The sequence below is a fragment of the Medicago sativa genome, chromosome 1 (assembly GCF_051527215.1).
Source record: "Medicago sativa cultivar Bolivia chromosome 1, Bolivia_mono, whole genome shotgun sequence".
NCBI classification, from domain to species: domain Eukaryota; kingdom Viridiplantae; phylum Streptophyta; class Magnoliopsida; order Fabales; family Fabaceae; genus Medicago; species Medicago sativa.
The window spans coordinates 87,173,710-87,188,626 of record NC_140749.1 but is presented as its reverse complement, the minus strand read 5'-3'; the positions used below and the strand labels follow the sequence as shown (position 1 = coordinate 87,188,626).

General features: G+C 36.7%; 1 protein-coding gene across 1 annotated transcript; it reads left to right on the top strand.

Annotated features, from left to right (window-relative positions):
• Positions 1–5,732: 5,732 nt before the first annotated feature.
• LOC146958664 (protein TIME FOR COFFEE-like) lies at positions 5,733–12,333 on the top strand. Its single transcript, XM_085740200.1, has 11 exons — positions 5,733–6,096; positions 6,183–6,632; positions 6,726–6,880; positions 6,970–7,276; positions 7,373–7,757; positions 7,901–7,961; positions 8,054–8,411; positions 8,501–8,567; positions 8,670–8,736; positions 8,840–9,223; positions 9,309–12,333. Exons 1-11 carry the CDS (start codon positions 6,003–6,005, stop codon positions 11,673–11,675), a joined length of 4,695 nt encoding a protein of 1,564 aa, XP_085596326.1. The 5' UTR covers positions 5,733–6,002; the 3' UTR covers positions 11,676–12,333.
• Positions 12,334–14,917: the final 2,584 nt, after the last annotated feature.

Sequence of the window (14,917 nt, the reverse complement as noted above, 5' to 3'; positions counted from 1 at the left end):
GGCAAGATTTTATTGAAAAAATTAAAACGTTCATTTTTAGAGTTTCCAATCTAATGAATGGAACTTTTTTTGGATATCATAATCATTTTAATCTTCTTATCATGTTAGGACTGACTTTTCCTAAATTTTCTGACAAATTGATTAGTGTATACGTTTTTTTATTTATTTTATGTGGACATATGGATTTAATTATTTAATAATTGTAGCATACATATTTTTCTTTGAGGTATATAGTAATAACTGTCAAGTAATTCTTTGTTTTCTCCTTTCATTTTGTGTGACATGCAGAATGGGAAGTTCCTTTTTTTTTTTCAATAGTGGAGGAAACTATTCAATTTGATAAGTAATTAATTCTTTAATTCTTCAAAGATAATCAAGAGATAAGAGAAAAATTGTACCTACACTAATGAATAAATCGTCATATAATTAATACCTAGAAATATTGAAAAATGGATTCAAATCCAAATCCAACACCAAAACTCACTGGTTTCTAGCTTTCATCTTTTGCAGCGAATCAAGACTACTACCACCACATAGTATTATTAGAATTGTGAATATTGTTATTTCCTTTCATATTTGAAGCTCTATGTCTCCTCATGTAGCCACCTAAAGCTTGTCCTATTGCAAACTCCAATCCACAAATAGAACACTCTTGTTTTAGACTTTGATAATCAAAAGATGAAGAGTAAAAGTGAGTGGAAAAACAACAATACAAAAGTGAAGATAAACTATCCAATTGTTACTTGAAAGTGATGATGAACAAAACCCAAAATATGATGCACAAAATCACATATTTATACACAATGTTTTCAATGTAGAAACTAAAAATATTGAGATCATATTAGTGGTTGTATATATAATGAGTGAGTGTATGGTCATAATTAAAAAATGAGTTATGGAATAAAAAACAAAAAACAGTTCAAAGGTTGTGATAGAAATGAATCCATCCATCCATAATCCATAATAAACATGTAAAGAATGTGTGAAGGAGGTATAACGTAAAATGAAACAAAAAGCATAACGTCAAATTAAAAGTTAATTGTGCCTTGTATTACTTGACCTTGTGTATTCTTTTTAATTGTTGATATCAACTGCTGTATTAATTCATTGTTGGTTTGTTCATGATATGCTATTCATTCATTTCAATCATAATGTATTAGTGGAAGCGATATTATAACACTAAAACAACTATTGGTCAAGTGGTTAAAGTGCTTGGATGGAGGCTATGGGTTGCAAGTTCAACTCCCTGCAGAGACTTTTTTCAGAAATTTTTTTTAAACCTCTCAAAAAAGGCAGGATTAGGTTTAGGTTTAGGGTTTCATAATGAGCATGCATTGTGAACCTTAGTATTATATATTAAGATTATTTACAAATTTCAAATAGATTCTTAAACTAAAAAAATTCGAATCATGTCCTTGAACTAATATTACTTTTTAATCAGGTCATTTCGCTAGTCAGCTATTATATAAATAGAACACATGATTTTTTTTGTTTGATTTTTCATTATTTCAATTATACCCTTAAACAAAATTTTCTTTTAAAAATGTTATATTGTTGGTGTTATTGAAAAATATAAGTAATTATAATATATTTGTTATATTATTGGTAAAAGACAATCATAGTTTGTTAGTATTAAAAAATCACAAACATCTCTATATATAATTTTTATCAAAATCAAAATTTCATAAAAAATATTGATTATAATTTACATGCACCGGTGCAGTAAAAAAACGGACAAACGAACACGGAGAACGCTAATGATATATAATTATATTTCATTATAACGCCAACAAATAAATGACATTATAGGTTTTTTTTAAAGAAGTTAAAATAGAATATATTACTAAAACATCTGGAGTTCCAGCACAAGAAGTGCCAAAAGAACCAAGAAAAAGAGTATAGTTACATCAAACGACAAAGGTCAAGCCAACTCCCAAAAAAATGAGAAAAAACAAGAATTGTTGCAAAAAGACTCTCAAACAAGAGAGTGGGTTAAGCCACCAGATATGATAATCAAAAGCAAAATTGGTGCAATTCGCTTTCAACAACTAGAAGGATTGCAACTTAATTTTATCGATGAGATGTTGTAACGAATCCTACTTTTATTGAAAGACACAGGCATTTCTTTCGCGTCAAATGACCCACACACATGAAAATCAAATTAGACGAAGAGATGTGCATATATTTCTTGAATAACCACCCAAATTTCCAAATTGAGATAAATTATCTGAAACACGAGTAGGGTGAACCATGGTAAAACCAAGCCAGCTAGAAATACTATACCAAATTTTTTTCGAAGAAATCGCGAGGCAAAAAGAGATGATCACTATCCTCATATTTGCCACAACCTCCCACATAAAGATGCACATTAGGCTAAAGAACCCGCCTTCTAATTAAGTTGTCCGTCGTAGGAATACAGTTGCGAAGTAGACGCCAAACAAAGAGACTGGTCTGAAGAGGAACCTCCTTGTTCCAAACAATATTATAGTAAACATTTGGTGAGTTAAGATCCGTCGAAAGCAAAAAGTTATGAACACTTGAAACATTGTATTTTTTTCGTTGCATGAAGTTGTCAAAGCCAACTGTCAGATGCATTAGTCTGCAAGACAATATTATGTAACGACTCACAACACTCTCTCAACCGCTCTTCCTCCCATGCGAACAATCTTCGCCTCCACTTTCAAGTCTCACCCTCCACCCCAACCTAAAGAATCCATATCAGCCACCATTGTCATTTTATTATCAGCATGATCAAACATGCGAATAAATCTACTCTTCAAGGTCACTCTATCCAACCACGGATCCCACCAAAATATAGTTTTAGTACTATCTCCCACGACACACGTTAGGTTATCATCAAACCAACGACCAACCCCCATCTCTAATGCTATTAAGATTATTCCACCATATTTCAATGTAGGGTCATGCTAACTTGTGCCCTAAGGGCTAAAATAAGCAATTTTGCATCGGAAAACATGATAATTTAACTTTTAAGAAGTTGACTGCACGACTTTTGATACATATATTTCTGTAATGAATTCATTAACATGTGCCCTTGAGGGCACAAATTAACATTTGCCTTCAATGTAATGCATACATCTAACAATGTGTTGTCACGTCAATTAATAACAATTTTTGAGTTTTATTGATGAGTATATCAAAACATCGTATTAAATATAAGGACTCTGATGAGATAAGATAACGCGCAATATCATAAGGTACCATATTCACTTGTCTCTTAATAATCGAAATTACATTCTCAGGATTATGATTATTAGATAAGAGATCCTTACATTTCAGATCTTAAAGTCAACCACATTCGTAAAAATAATTATAAACACCAAATTCTTATTCTAATTTGTTAAGGGTTAATTATGTTTCTAGTCCCTATAAAATAGCGACCTTGTAAGTTTAGTCCCTACTTAATTTTAATAGCATTTTTAGTCCCTATAAAAAAAATTTACTTATAATTTTAGTCCCTGCTAAAACAAAGTTTGATTAATTATCCTTAAACTCTTAAATTTTTGAACGATTTTTTTGAGATAAGATTAGAACACTATGAAAGGTTCGTTTACTAAAATTTAGAATTTTCTGACATGAAATGAATTAAATATGAATTTTTTAAAACGACAAAAGTTAAAGATAAAAAGTAATAAAATCTGGATGTAGAAATCAAATTTTGCAATAATTTTTTGCGGACGAACTTTTAGTAATGTTCTAAACATGTCTGCAAAAAATTGTTCAAAAATTTAAGAGTTTAAGCATAAATTAAACAACTTTGAATTGAGTAGGGACTAATACTCAGTGCAAAAAAACAAAATTAAGGACTAAAAATGCTATTAAAATTAAGTAGGGACTAAACTTACAAGATCGCTATTTTATAGGGAATAGAAACATAATTAACCCATTTGTTAAATTAAACTGAAGGTGGAGTTAAAAACGGAAGAGAAAAGGGTGACAATGTAAGTTGTTCTTTTTTTACTTAAAAAAAGCTTACGGTTATAGACCAAGCCACGCAACCTATCCGACGTGGCAGTTAGTGTGGACACGTGGCATAAGTTAGGATTTGACGACAGCGAGTGAGCACAAGAGAATGAAAGCACCTCACTATACGACAAGTTATCATATGGGGTCCTCATTCACAAAGTGGACCCATTATGACGTGGCACACTTACTTCAAAATTAAATACAATATTTTATCAAAAGTTATGATAACTCCACTCGCCTGTGCCTTATCAAAATTCAACTTTGTTACTTACTACTACTACTTCCCTTGTTTAAATAAATGCTTCAAAACAAAACAATTTTCTTTTCTTTTTTAAAACACCTTCTCCGCATTCCCCGCTGATATTATACTTATTTCTTTTTTTTTTTTTATTTCATTTAATTTAAGCCTTGAAAAAATATAACATGACCTTTTCGAGTTAACAGCAGGCCCTTTCCCAGTGACGCTATCTTTTTCACTCACCCTTTATTAATTATTATATTCACAAAGGATATTTATTTATTGTTGTCTGATTCAAAAGTGGAGAGAAGAGTAACCAATGGGAAGATCCGAAGCTGCCAACATGTCATGCTCTTTTTCCGGCGCGTGGAGTAATAGTTAGACCGGTTTGGTTTTGTTGCCTCTATCATTAATTAATTGAAGTTTTTTAATTATTTAATGTTTTTAACTGTGGTGTGAATTTTTGACCATAGCTAGTCTAGTAGATACGTTTTTAATTACCGGAAATGTATTAATAGTGGGACCCATGTTCTTATGTCATGAATCTACCACATCTCACGAACGTGACAATTAGGCCAAAGAGAAGAAAATAATTTCTAGATCGGCAGCTATAGCGGGGTCCACACTCCTTGGAAGTTCCGTGACCGTGACTCCGAGTCACTCTTGCTTAGGCGCTTATCTTAGCCGTAGAATCAGAAAGCATCGACGGTGAGATTAAGGTTTGGACCATGGACGCTCCCCGAACCTGTTGGTTTAGGTGCCATGTCGGACTCTCTCGTCCATTGGAATCTGTTTGTTTTTTTAATGAATGTCACTGCCACGTCTGACCCATCCAACGATTAATAAAACTTGCATTACCGATAACGCGAGGATCTCGTCCGTAGAATTGAAAATGTTTGTTTAGGTTGAGTTTATTTATTCCAGAAATGGGGTCCACTAGTCTAGTCCATTCTCAAATTAAGAATTAAGAAATAATAAAATATTAAAAAAGATTAAAGAAAGAGAGAAAGGGGCAAACGTGGAACTGAAATTAATTGTATTTGACTGGTGGAAACGATATTTTGTGATGTCTTGTGATGGCGGTGTTTCATGCTTTCACCAAGGTTCATAAGCAACCGGATATACCCGGTGACCTTTCCATTTAAATTTCCTAGATAAATGCAAAGTATTCAAAGGATTAACAAATTTGTACGCATTGATTGAATATAAAAATATGTAGATAGTATTAATTAAATAAAAAAGATACTGTACCAAATTGGCAGATGAAGGTGTAAGACAACGAGAAAGGTGGGACACGTGGAAATGACGCGCTGAAAAAGGTTAAAAGGCGTGAGTGGTGGAAGGAACGGTTAAGATATTGCCAAGTTGGCAAAAGCCAATGAGATCCATTGGATGTGGAGGAAAAATGAAGGGTGTAGATGGCAATCGGTGATGCGGTGGTAAATCGTAACCGTTGAAGAGTAATTGGAGTGGGAGTGAAATAGAGGAAAGGTGATGAGATTGGAGCACAAAAAAGAGGGCGAGAAGAAAGGGGAAGAGAGAGAAAACATAGAGAGAGAAGTGGTGTAGCAGCATCAGCGTGAAAAGAGAAAATATTAACAAGATAAGCATAGCAGCATCCCCTAAGATCTCTCTGATAATAATTCTTTGAAATACAGAATCAATTTGTGTTTTGTGTTTTGTGGTGGTGAATGATTCTGTTTCCTTTGATTATGGTTCACGAAAGATAAAATAATTGAATCGGTTGAAAAAATCTTGGTGTGTGTGTGTGTGTGGAATGGATAGAATCAGAGAAGCTAGAAGAAGTACCATGGCAGCGAATGGTTTAACAAGAAGAAGACATAGAACTAACAGTCTCAGAGACTCACCAGGTTTCTTTCTCTTCTCTTTCAGATCTTGTAAACTCTTTCACAAACTCTGATTCTAACGTTTTTTTTTCATTTCTTATTTTTTGCAGATGATGATGGAGGTATGGAGATGCAAGAGCCAACGAGGCTAAGAGATCGAGGGAGTGGGAAGAAGGAACGAGATCGTGAAAGGGAAAGAGAAAGAGATCGATTGGGAAGAAATAAAAGGAGGAGAAATGATAGGTTGATGCACGGTGTAAGAGAAGATGGTGGAGAGGATACTTCAGAAGAGAGTATTAATGATGAAGAAGATGATGATGATGAAGACGGTGGTGGTGGTGTTGGAGGAGGAAACGGTGGTGGTGGTGGTGGTAGTGGTAGTGGTTCAGTTAGAATGCTTCCGTTGAATCCTTCAACACTTTCTTCTTCTTCATCTCTAACAAATCATCATCATCGGAAAAGTTTCCCTCCGGCGAAAGTTTTTAGACCAACACCGCCGACGACGTGGAAAGCCGCTGATGAAATGATCGGAGTTTCCGTTCCAAGAAAAGCACGTTCAGGTTAAAATAATTAAATTAACCGAATCCACAATCTACGGAACATTAATTAACTCGTTTTTTATTGTTTTTAACGTTTTTTTCTTGTGTTGTCAGCTTCAACGAAAAGGTCGCATGAATGTTGGGCTTCAAGCGGTGGTGGAATTGTACCGGAGCAAAATCACCACCGTCAGCCTTCATCTTCACCGGTGAGAGCTTCAGCAGCTCCACCTTCACCTTCATCTTCAAACGCTTCAATCAGAAAAAAGATAGTGAGTTTCGTTATTGGTGTCACATCACTGTGTTAGTGTTGTTGTTGATGGGTTATTCTAACAGTGATTGACTTGTTTTGGTGGTGCAGAAAGTTAATGGTGGTGGTGGAGGAGGAGGACCAAAGTTTCGGCCACCGAAATCATCATCGGTGACGACGAAAGCATCTTCATCAGTTCAAGATGAGATCGAGATAGAGATTGCTGAAGTATTGTATGGAATGATGAGACAGCCACAAAGTCAAATTCCACCTTCAAAGCAAGAAATGAACGATTCAATTAAGATTGATTCTCGAGAAATTAATAATAATAAATCTTCTGCTAGTGATTCAAAGTCAAGAATTTCTTCACCGCCTCAAAATTCAAGTTCTTCTGCAACTCCAGCTTCAGCTGTTGTTGGTTTGTTCTTAATCTCTTAATCTTTATCTTAATAACCACTTTTTCACTCTAATTATCGAATTTGATTTAAGTGTTTATATTTTTATGATTTTGCAGCACCAAAGAGGAAAAGACCGAGACCAGTGAAGCACGAGGATGAAAATCCAGCTATATTTGGTGTTCGTAGCAGTCCGGTTTCGTCGATTTCAAAGGCTGAGAGTGATCACCCTTCAAAAATGGAAGCTTGTTCATCAAATTCGGATAAGAATCAAGGATCTGTACCTGAAATTTCAGCTAATTTAGCTCCGGTGCAGCCATCGCCGGAGCCAGTTAAACCAGAGAGCAACGCTTCATCAGAAGCTAAGGTTTTGACGGAGGAATCAGAGAAGCAAAAAGATGCTGGATTGAGTAAAGAGGTGGTACCTCCTGTGTCGCCAAAGAAAGAATCTTCTGTGTTACAAGCAGTAGACGATGTTCGTGAAGATGTGAAAGCGACTAAAGCGTGAGTAGCATCAACTTTTTCTACTGTTTCTTTTTCTTTCCTTTTTTAATTTATCGTTTAGCTTTTTGGTGAGTTCTGCTGTAATTAATCAAATCTGAATCTTGATCTAACTTTTAATGATTTTTTATTTTTTGGATTTTCAGGAATCCAACAATATCTGAGAGTGAAAACCAGCTGAAAGAGAAGTTTCAGATAGATCTGATGGTGATTATTGTTTTCTTCATCTATCACACTTTGATCATGTGTTGTGTTTTTTAATTAAAAAGTTTTTTTTTTTTTTTGTGTTGGATTTTCAGGCTCCACCTCCATCTTTGAGATCTTCACCTGAAAGAGTTGTTGAGAATAATTCGGTAGTTGAGGTTGAAAAGGTGAAGCATGTTATGAAGGAGGATCAGAAATCACATAAAATGGATGAGGTGATGGTTATGGAAATGGAGAAAGTGAAAGCAAAGGCTGAAGAAAATGAATTCCAAAAAGCTCCTATTGTGCAAAAAGAAAAAGGCATTGACTTGCAGCTTGATTTAGAGAAAACAGATAGAGTGGATTCTAATGGCAATGGAAATCATCTTAACAAGAAGCAACATCAAAATGTTCAAAGACATCACCATCAATTGCAGCAGCAGCAGCCGCAGCAAACAAACTTAGAGAAAAATGGTAAGTTCAATTTTTGAAGTTGTGAATACTTTGTTATTTTTTAGCTGATTTTGGTGTCTGATGAGGTTTTTCTCTTCTTCTCCTTCCAGTTCAATCCAATTCTTTGCCCATTCCAATGAATGTTCCAAGCTGGCCTGGTGGCCTTCCTTCCATGGGGTAAGACCATATTAATTACTGTGTTCTTTTTTGTTTTGGTTATTTGTAATAGTTTAGTGGAATGTGTTGATGTTGACTCTCTTCTCACTTTCTCATTATCAGATATATGACACCTCTACAAGGAGTTGTATCAATGGATGGGACTACTATGCCTTCTGCAGCTATACCGGTATATATTCATGGCTCACTGATTTTTTTATGGTCTTAAAAACAATTTTAACTATTGGCGTTCTTGTTAATTAATCAGATTTTTTATTAATTTATTTTTGCAGCCGCCTCATCTTCTTTTCAATCAACCTCGTCCTAAAAGGTGTGCAACCCATTGCCACATTGCTCAAAAGATATTGTATAACCAGCAAATTGCTAGGATGAATCCATTCTGGCCAGCAGCAGCAGCAGGTTCTGCATCTTTGTACGGTGCTAAGCCCGGCGGCAATCTTAGTGTTGTACCCGTACCCTCTACAGAATTGCATAGTGGTAATGTTCATGGCAGGGCAACAAACTCTACTCAAGACAAAGGGCCTAGCCTTGCCATGTTTCCAGGTCATATTGGAAAGGACAAGAGTTCTCAGCCTTCCAATGTGGATAATTCCTCAAGGAAGCCAATTTTGCTTCAGCAAACTTTACCCTCAGGAGCAGCACCTAGTAACATTTTGGTATGTTTTAATTTTGATCTTTTTTCTCCCTCAACAAAACTTCTGTACTTTTTCTTTTTAAACTAATGATCTGTTAAAATTTCAGCATGGACCGACTTTCATCTTCCCCTTGAATCAGCAGCAAGCAGCTGCAGCTGCTGCGGCGGCATCTGTTCGACCTGGATCTGTGAAGTCTTTGCCAGTTACAAGCAATGGACCGCCATCCTCTACAGCCAATTCAGCTCCACCAAATACGTCAGGAGCTGGGGCTGCTGCTCCTGCTCCCCCAACGATGAGTTTCACCTATCCAAATATGTCTGGCAATGAAACTCAGTACATGGCCATCTTGCAGAATAATGCTTACCCATTTCCAATTCCAGCGCATGTTGGTGGTCCACCTGGATATCGTGGAAATCCTGCTCAAGCTTTTCCCTTCTTCAATGGTTCTTTTTATCCTTCTCAAATGATACATCCTTCACAGATTCAATCACAGCAACCTCCTGCTCAGTCACAGCAGAGCCAACAGGGTCATCCAAATACCACTATCTCCACTGGATCCTCCTCTTCCCAAAAGCATGCACAAAATCAGCAACAAAAGGCTAATAATGCTAGTGGATCCAATGGTGGTGGTAGTGGAAGCCTACAAGGTTTTCCCGTCACAAAAAACCCACAATCGCAGATTCTACAGTTGCAACAACAGCAGCATAGGCAGCAGTTGCACAATCACCACACTTCAAACGCTGCCCGTCAAGTTGAGTCTGAGATGGGATGTGAAGATAGTCCATCTACTGCTGACAGTCGTCATAATCGCGCTGCAATGAATATTTATGGCCAGAATTTTGCAATGCCAATGCAGACACCAAACTTTGCCTTGATGACAACTGCAATGAGTGGTGCAGGTTCTAATGGTAATCACAGTGAAAAGAAGCAACAGCACCCTGGTTCAAAGGCTGGAGGTGAAACTTCTCCGGCATTTGCCATGCCATTTGCATCTAGCAATGGAGCAACTGCACTTGACCTCTCATCAATTGCGCAGAATCATTCAATTATGCAGAGCAGTCATAACTATCAGCTAATGGCAGCTGCACAAGCTGCGAGTGCTCAGCTTAAGAAGAGTTTCCATGCAGCTGAAGAAGGAAAACATGTAGTTAATTCATCTAATCTTGAAGAAGACAGAAAAGCCATATCCGGAAAAATTCCAGCAACAGGGGGACAAAACATTGCTTTTGCCAGGTCAGATGTGGCTGATCCCTCAATGACGTCAATTGCTTGCAACAATGTCATTGATAGCTCAGGTCGTAGTCTCAACCTTGGTTCTGCTTCTTCCCGGGCTTCTGCTTCTGGTATGCCTTCCGCCATCAACTCCAATGCAGCTGGTTCTCAGCAACAAATGCAGCGAAATCAGCAAATTCTACAACTTCAAAAGCAGAATCAATTTGCAGCTGCAGCTGTGGCCGCGGCTCGAAATAAGACACCATCGACAAGTAATGGCAGTATCTACTCTGATAATCTTCCTTCTACATCTTCAATATCCACCAAGTTTCCCAATGCTGTATCTGCATTTCCTCAAAGCCTAGTACAGAGCAGCAACACAGTTGTTACTCAGTCACCTCAGTGGAAGAATTCAGCAAGGGTAACCAACACTTCTCTGTCACCTCAGACTATGGCTTCACCACCGTCATCGTCCGTTAAAAATCCCCCACAGCAGCAAGCTCGTTCCCAACAGGGCCACACACAAATATCTTTTGCAGCAAATCCAAAATCATCCACACCACAAGTGCAGACCGCAAGCTCCACCCAGTCACCATCTCCTCCAGTTATGGTTGGCTCACCAACAAATTCATCGATGTCCAAGAACACTGGCAGCCCAAGGACAACAAATTCAACATCAACAAATAACAAAACTAGCCAAACTAGTTCCCTCTCCTCTCAGCAACCCAAAAACTCTCCTACTATGCCAACCCGTAAATCCTCACCTGTTGGTGGGAGGAATGTGCCTTCAATCCTCAGTGGCCCTCAGATAACTTCTTCCAACAGTGGGAGTAAATCACAATTGTCACAACAGCAACAAAAACAACAGCAGCAACAACATCAACAAATATCAAAGCAGAACTTACAACAGGCCCAAATGTTCTTCTCAAATCCTTACATGCACTCCCAAGTCACACAATCCAATAGTCCCACCTCCACCACCTCAGCTACAACTGGGCCGTATTATCTTCAACGGCGTGGCCCTGAGCAGCAAATGCAACGGCAGGGCTCTGGTGGCACATCCTCAAATGGTGCAGCTGCAAACAATTCAAAAGGCAGTGCCTTGAACACACAGGGTCTTCTGCATCCTTCCCAGTTTAGTGTGATGCCTCCTTCTGGGAACCACCATCAATTTGTTCAAGCTGGCTTCTATAATGTTCAACCAGTGCCCACAGCAGTTCAAGTGAAGCCAGCAGAGCAGAAACAACCAGCAGGTGAGTAGAACAATATCATCCCTTGGTTGCACCCCATGTGCATGTGGTGAGCAAAGAAGAAAAGTAACTGAATGAGCTATACATTTTGAAGTCGGTAAAGAAAAGATGGTATCTTCTGTAGCGGGGCCGAGATGTTGATGCCGTTTTTTGCCCTGCTCCTCTACGGCTTGAGAAGAAGATATGGAAGAAGCGAGCAAGCTCGAGTTGACCGCGGCCAACACAAGATGATTTGAATTCCACAATTTTGGATGGGAAATCGACCAGAACTTTGATGTGCATGAGTTGTGTTTAGTAATTCATTTGTACACTTTTGTTTATAATCTGACAAGGTTGATCATTAAGTCTAATCAAAATTCGATTGGTTTTTTAGAAGATGTGGTTAAGGGTCCCCCCTAACTTTTTTAATTCTAAATAAACTTAATAGAATGCATGAGGTACCAGCAGGAGCCAGGAGGCATGGTTGAAGTTCAAAATCTTCCACCTATAAAACTGTTATTATATTATCTCTTTTGATATATTGTGGACCTGTGTGTTGAGTATTATTGCTCAAAATGCAATGTACCTGTCACTTTTGCTGTTATTTGCAATTATTTTCTTTGTTGTATTGTAATTGATGGCAATTTGCTTTCGTAGTAGATAAATAATTTCACGAGGCATTGTGCTGAAGAGCAAGAATTGTTTAAGCGCCTTTTACTTCCACCTCTGAAGTTTTTCTCCTCTCCCTGATGTGAAGGATAGAAAAGATGGGAAGGAAGGGAGGGATAGAACCGCATTTTCCTCTTTTGGGGATGAAGTGGAGTTTACCTTTTATGTTTTATCCTCTTTTTCTTTTGTCATTTTTTTTGTCTTCTAGGCTGCAAGAGCAGTAAGCATCTTTTTGACAATTTCATGTGGAGAAGGTTGAACATGTACGTGTCTGGCTGATATAATAGATTAGTGATATCCTCAAATATGTTTTGAAGATAAAAAATATGATTTCCTTCATGCTTTGCTGGCGTGGGAGATATTTCCATTGATTTTCTTTTCTCCAAGTTACAGTGACGTGTGGGATGCAAATTGCAATATGTGAATCAATTAAAATAAGTTATGGCAATTCCAATGAAAATGAAGATACTTTTTTGGGAGATGTGGACGTGGCTAGTTGTTTATTTTGACTTGAGTGAATAAAACTAGGGAAGCTAGATATACATAAATACATAATTGGCAGCTCAAGTGTACTCAAAATGTTCCAAGGGCGGTTTTGTCTTTGATTATTATGTGGTAGAATATAAAAAATGCATTTCTAAAGCACCTTCACGTTATACTTTTTCTTTTTCTGTGAAGTGTGCTTATCTCTACTGTCAGCATCCCACGTTTGGCTTGTGTGTACTATGACTATTTTCTGAATGATCATATTGCTTATTACGTACTAAGATGTAATAAGTATATGGTGTACATAAATGAGGTTAAATTATGTCTACATGCTTGGTAATTGGTATGGTAGTTTCTTTCCTTTTCCATCTATAAATTTAATAGGAGAAATTTGGTTTCCGTGTTTGTCCTTGATGGAGGGTCCCCACCTTGAGACAGAACAATGGCCCACATAAGTCATCACACCGTTTATGCCTTTCAGAACCAAACTTAAAGCAGCAACACATTGCGGGTCCTGACATCACACCTGTGATGATGTGAAAAGGTTCACTCTTGTTAATACATTACACGTGTGACTAAATGTCTTTATATTTTCTTTTAGATTTCTCAAAGGATGCTCCAATTCTTCTCTTTGCTTTGCAATAGAACTCGAAATACTCTATCTGGTATCTATCTACCCTCATGCTTCAACCTTGTTTGTTTTATTCAGCCAATTCAATTTAAAGACTTGCATTAGAAGCTACTGTTTTGATTTGTAGATTTTCTTTTTCACTTTATGGGAGGGAATTGCCTTTATCAAAAGCTTTTCAGTTCTTTTATGTTTTTTGAAAGAAAAAAAAATCAATTATGCAATATAATTTTAACTTTGGTATGTTGGACCAGTTCAATTGCAAAAGATGAGCAATGAAGATGACACAGATTTTCATTTTTTAACTATCACTTTTTCCATCAGCATAAAGTGAATATTGGATCTACTTCCTTGCTGTGCTGAAATTGCAGGATAGTTTAAAAAAGGCTAAAGTGCAACTTTGACCCCCTATCTTTCAAAAAGTTGCGATTTTGGCCCCCTAAGTATGAAAACTACAATTTTGGTCCCCCATGTTTAGGGAAATATGCTCTTTTAACCCCCTAACTTAAGGGAAATATGTCTATTGACCCCTTATCTTTTCAAAATGTTGCGATTATGGCCCCTTATCTTTTCAAAATGGCCCCTTTTTTTGGACACGTGTCGCCTTCTCAGCAGTTTTCAAAGTTAAGGGGCCAAAATTGTAGTTTTCAAAGTTAGGGGGCCAAAATCGCAACTTTTTGAAAGATAAGGGGTCAAAGTTGCACTTTAGCCTTTAAAAAAAGAAGAAGGGGAATTTGAGATTGCAAGCTTTTATTCAGTTTCATACATTCACTTATCTGTTTCTTTTATGAGGGTCCAAAGATAAAGCATAGAGATCTTCACTTGGTTCCCTATTGATAAACCGAAAAAGACAATATTGTGTCCTTTTTCTCATTGGGAGGGACCCCCAAATTAATGGAAGAAGCAAAGTCACCATACCCCCATTACCAACTTGTGAATGCTGAAAGATAAGACTAAGACTCAAGGTCGCCACACCTTAATCCAAAAAAAAAAAAAAAAAAAAAAAGTTCACCATACCTAAAATCAACTACGACTTCTAGCACCTCCCTAACCCCACCACCACCCCAATATCTCCTAAAAGTATGTTTTATTAATATTTTTAGGCTCTGTTTGGTAAAAATAGCGGATAGCTGATAAGCTAGCTGATAGCTTTTAGCTGATAAGCTAGCTGATGACTGATAAGCTAGTTGAAGTGTTTGGTAAAATTAGCGGTTCAACTAGCTGATTAATGTAAAATGACGTAAAAGGACATTTTTAATTCATAGTAAAATTTATATCAATTAATATTCAAAATATTTTTTTGACAAAATAGTTAAGATATGTAGAATTTAGTAATTTAATATATATTATGTATTATTATTAAATTAATTCCTTTTCAATGAAATTTTGTTTTAAATATGTTTCCATCTATTCATTTTAAATTATAATCTTACCAATAAAATTATAAACTTTTCTTTAAAAACAATTCGATACACATTCAATTCATTATTC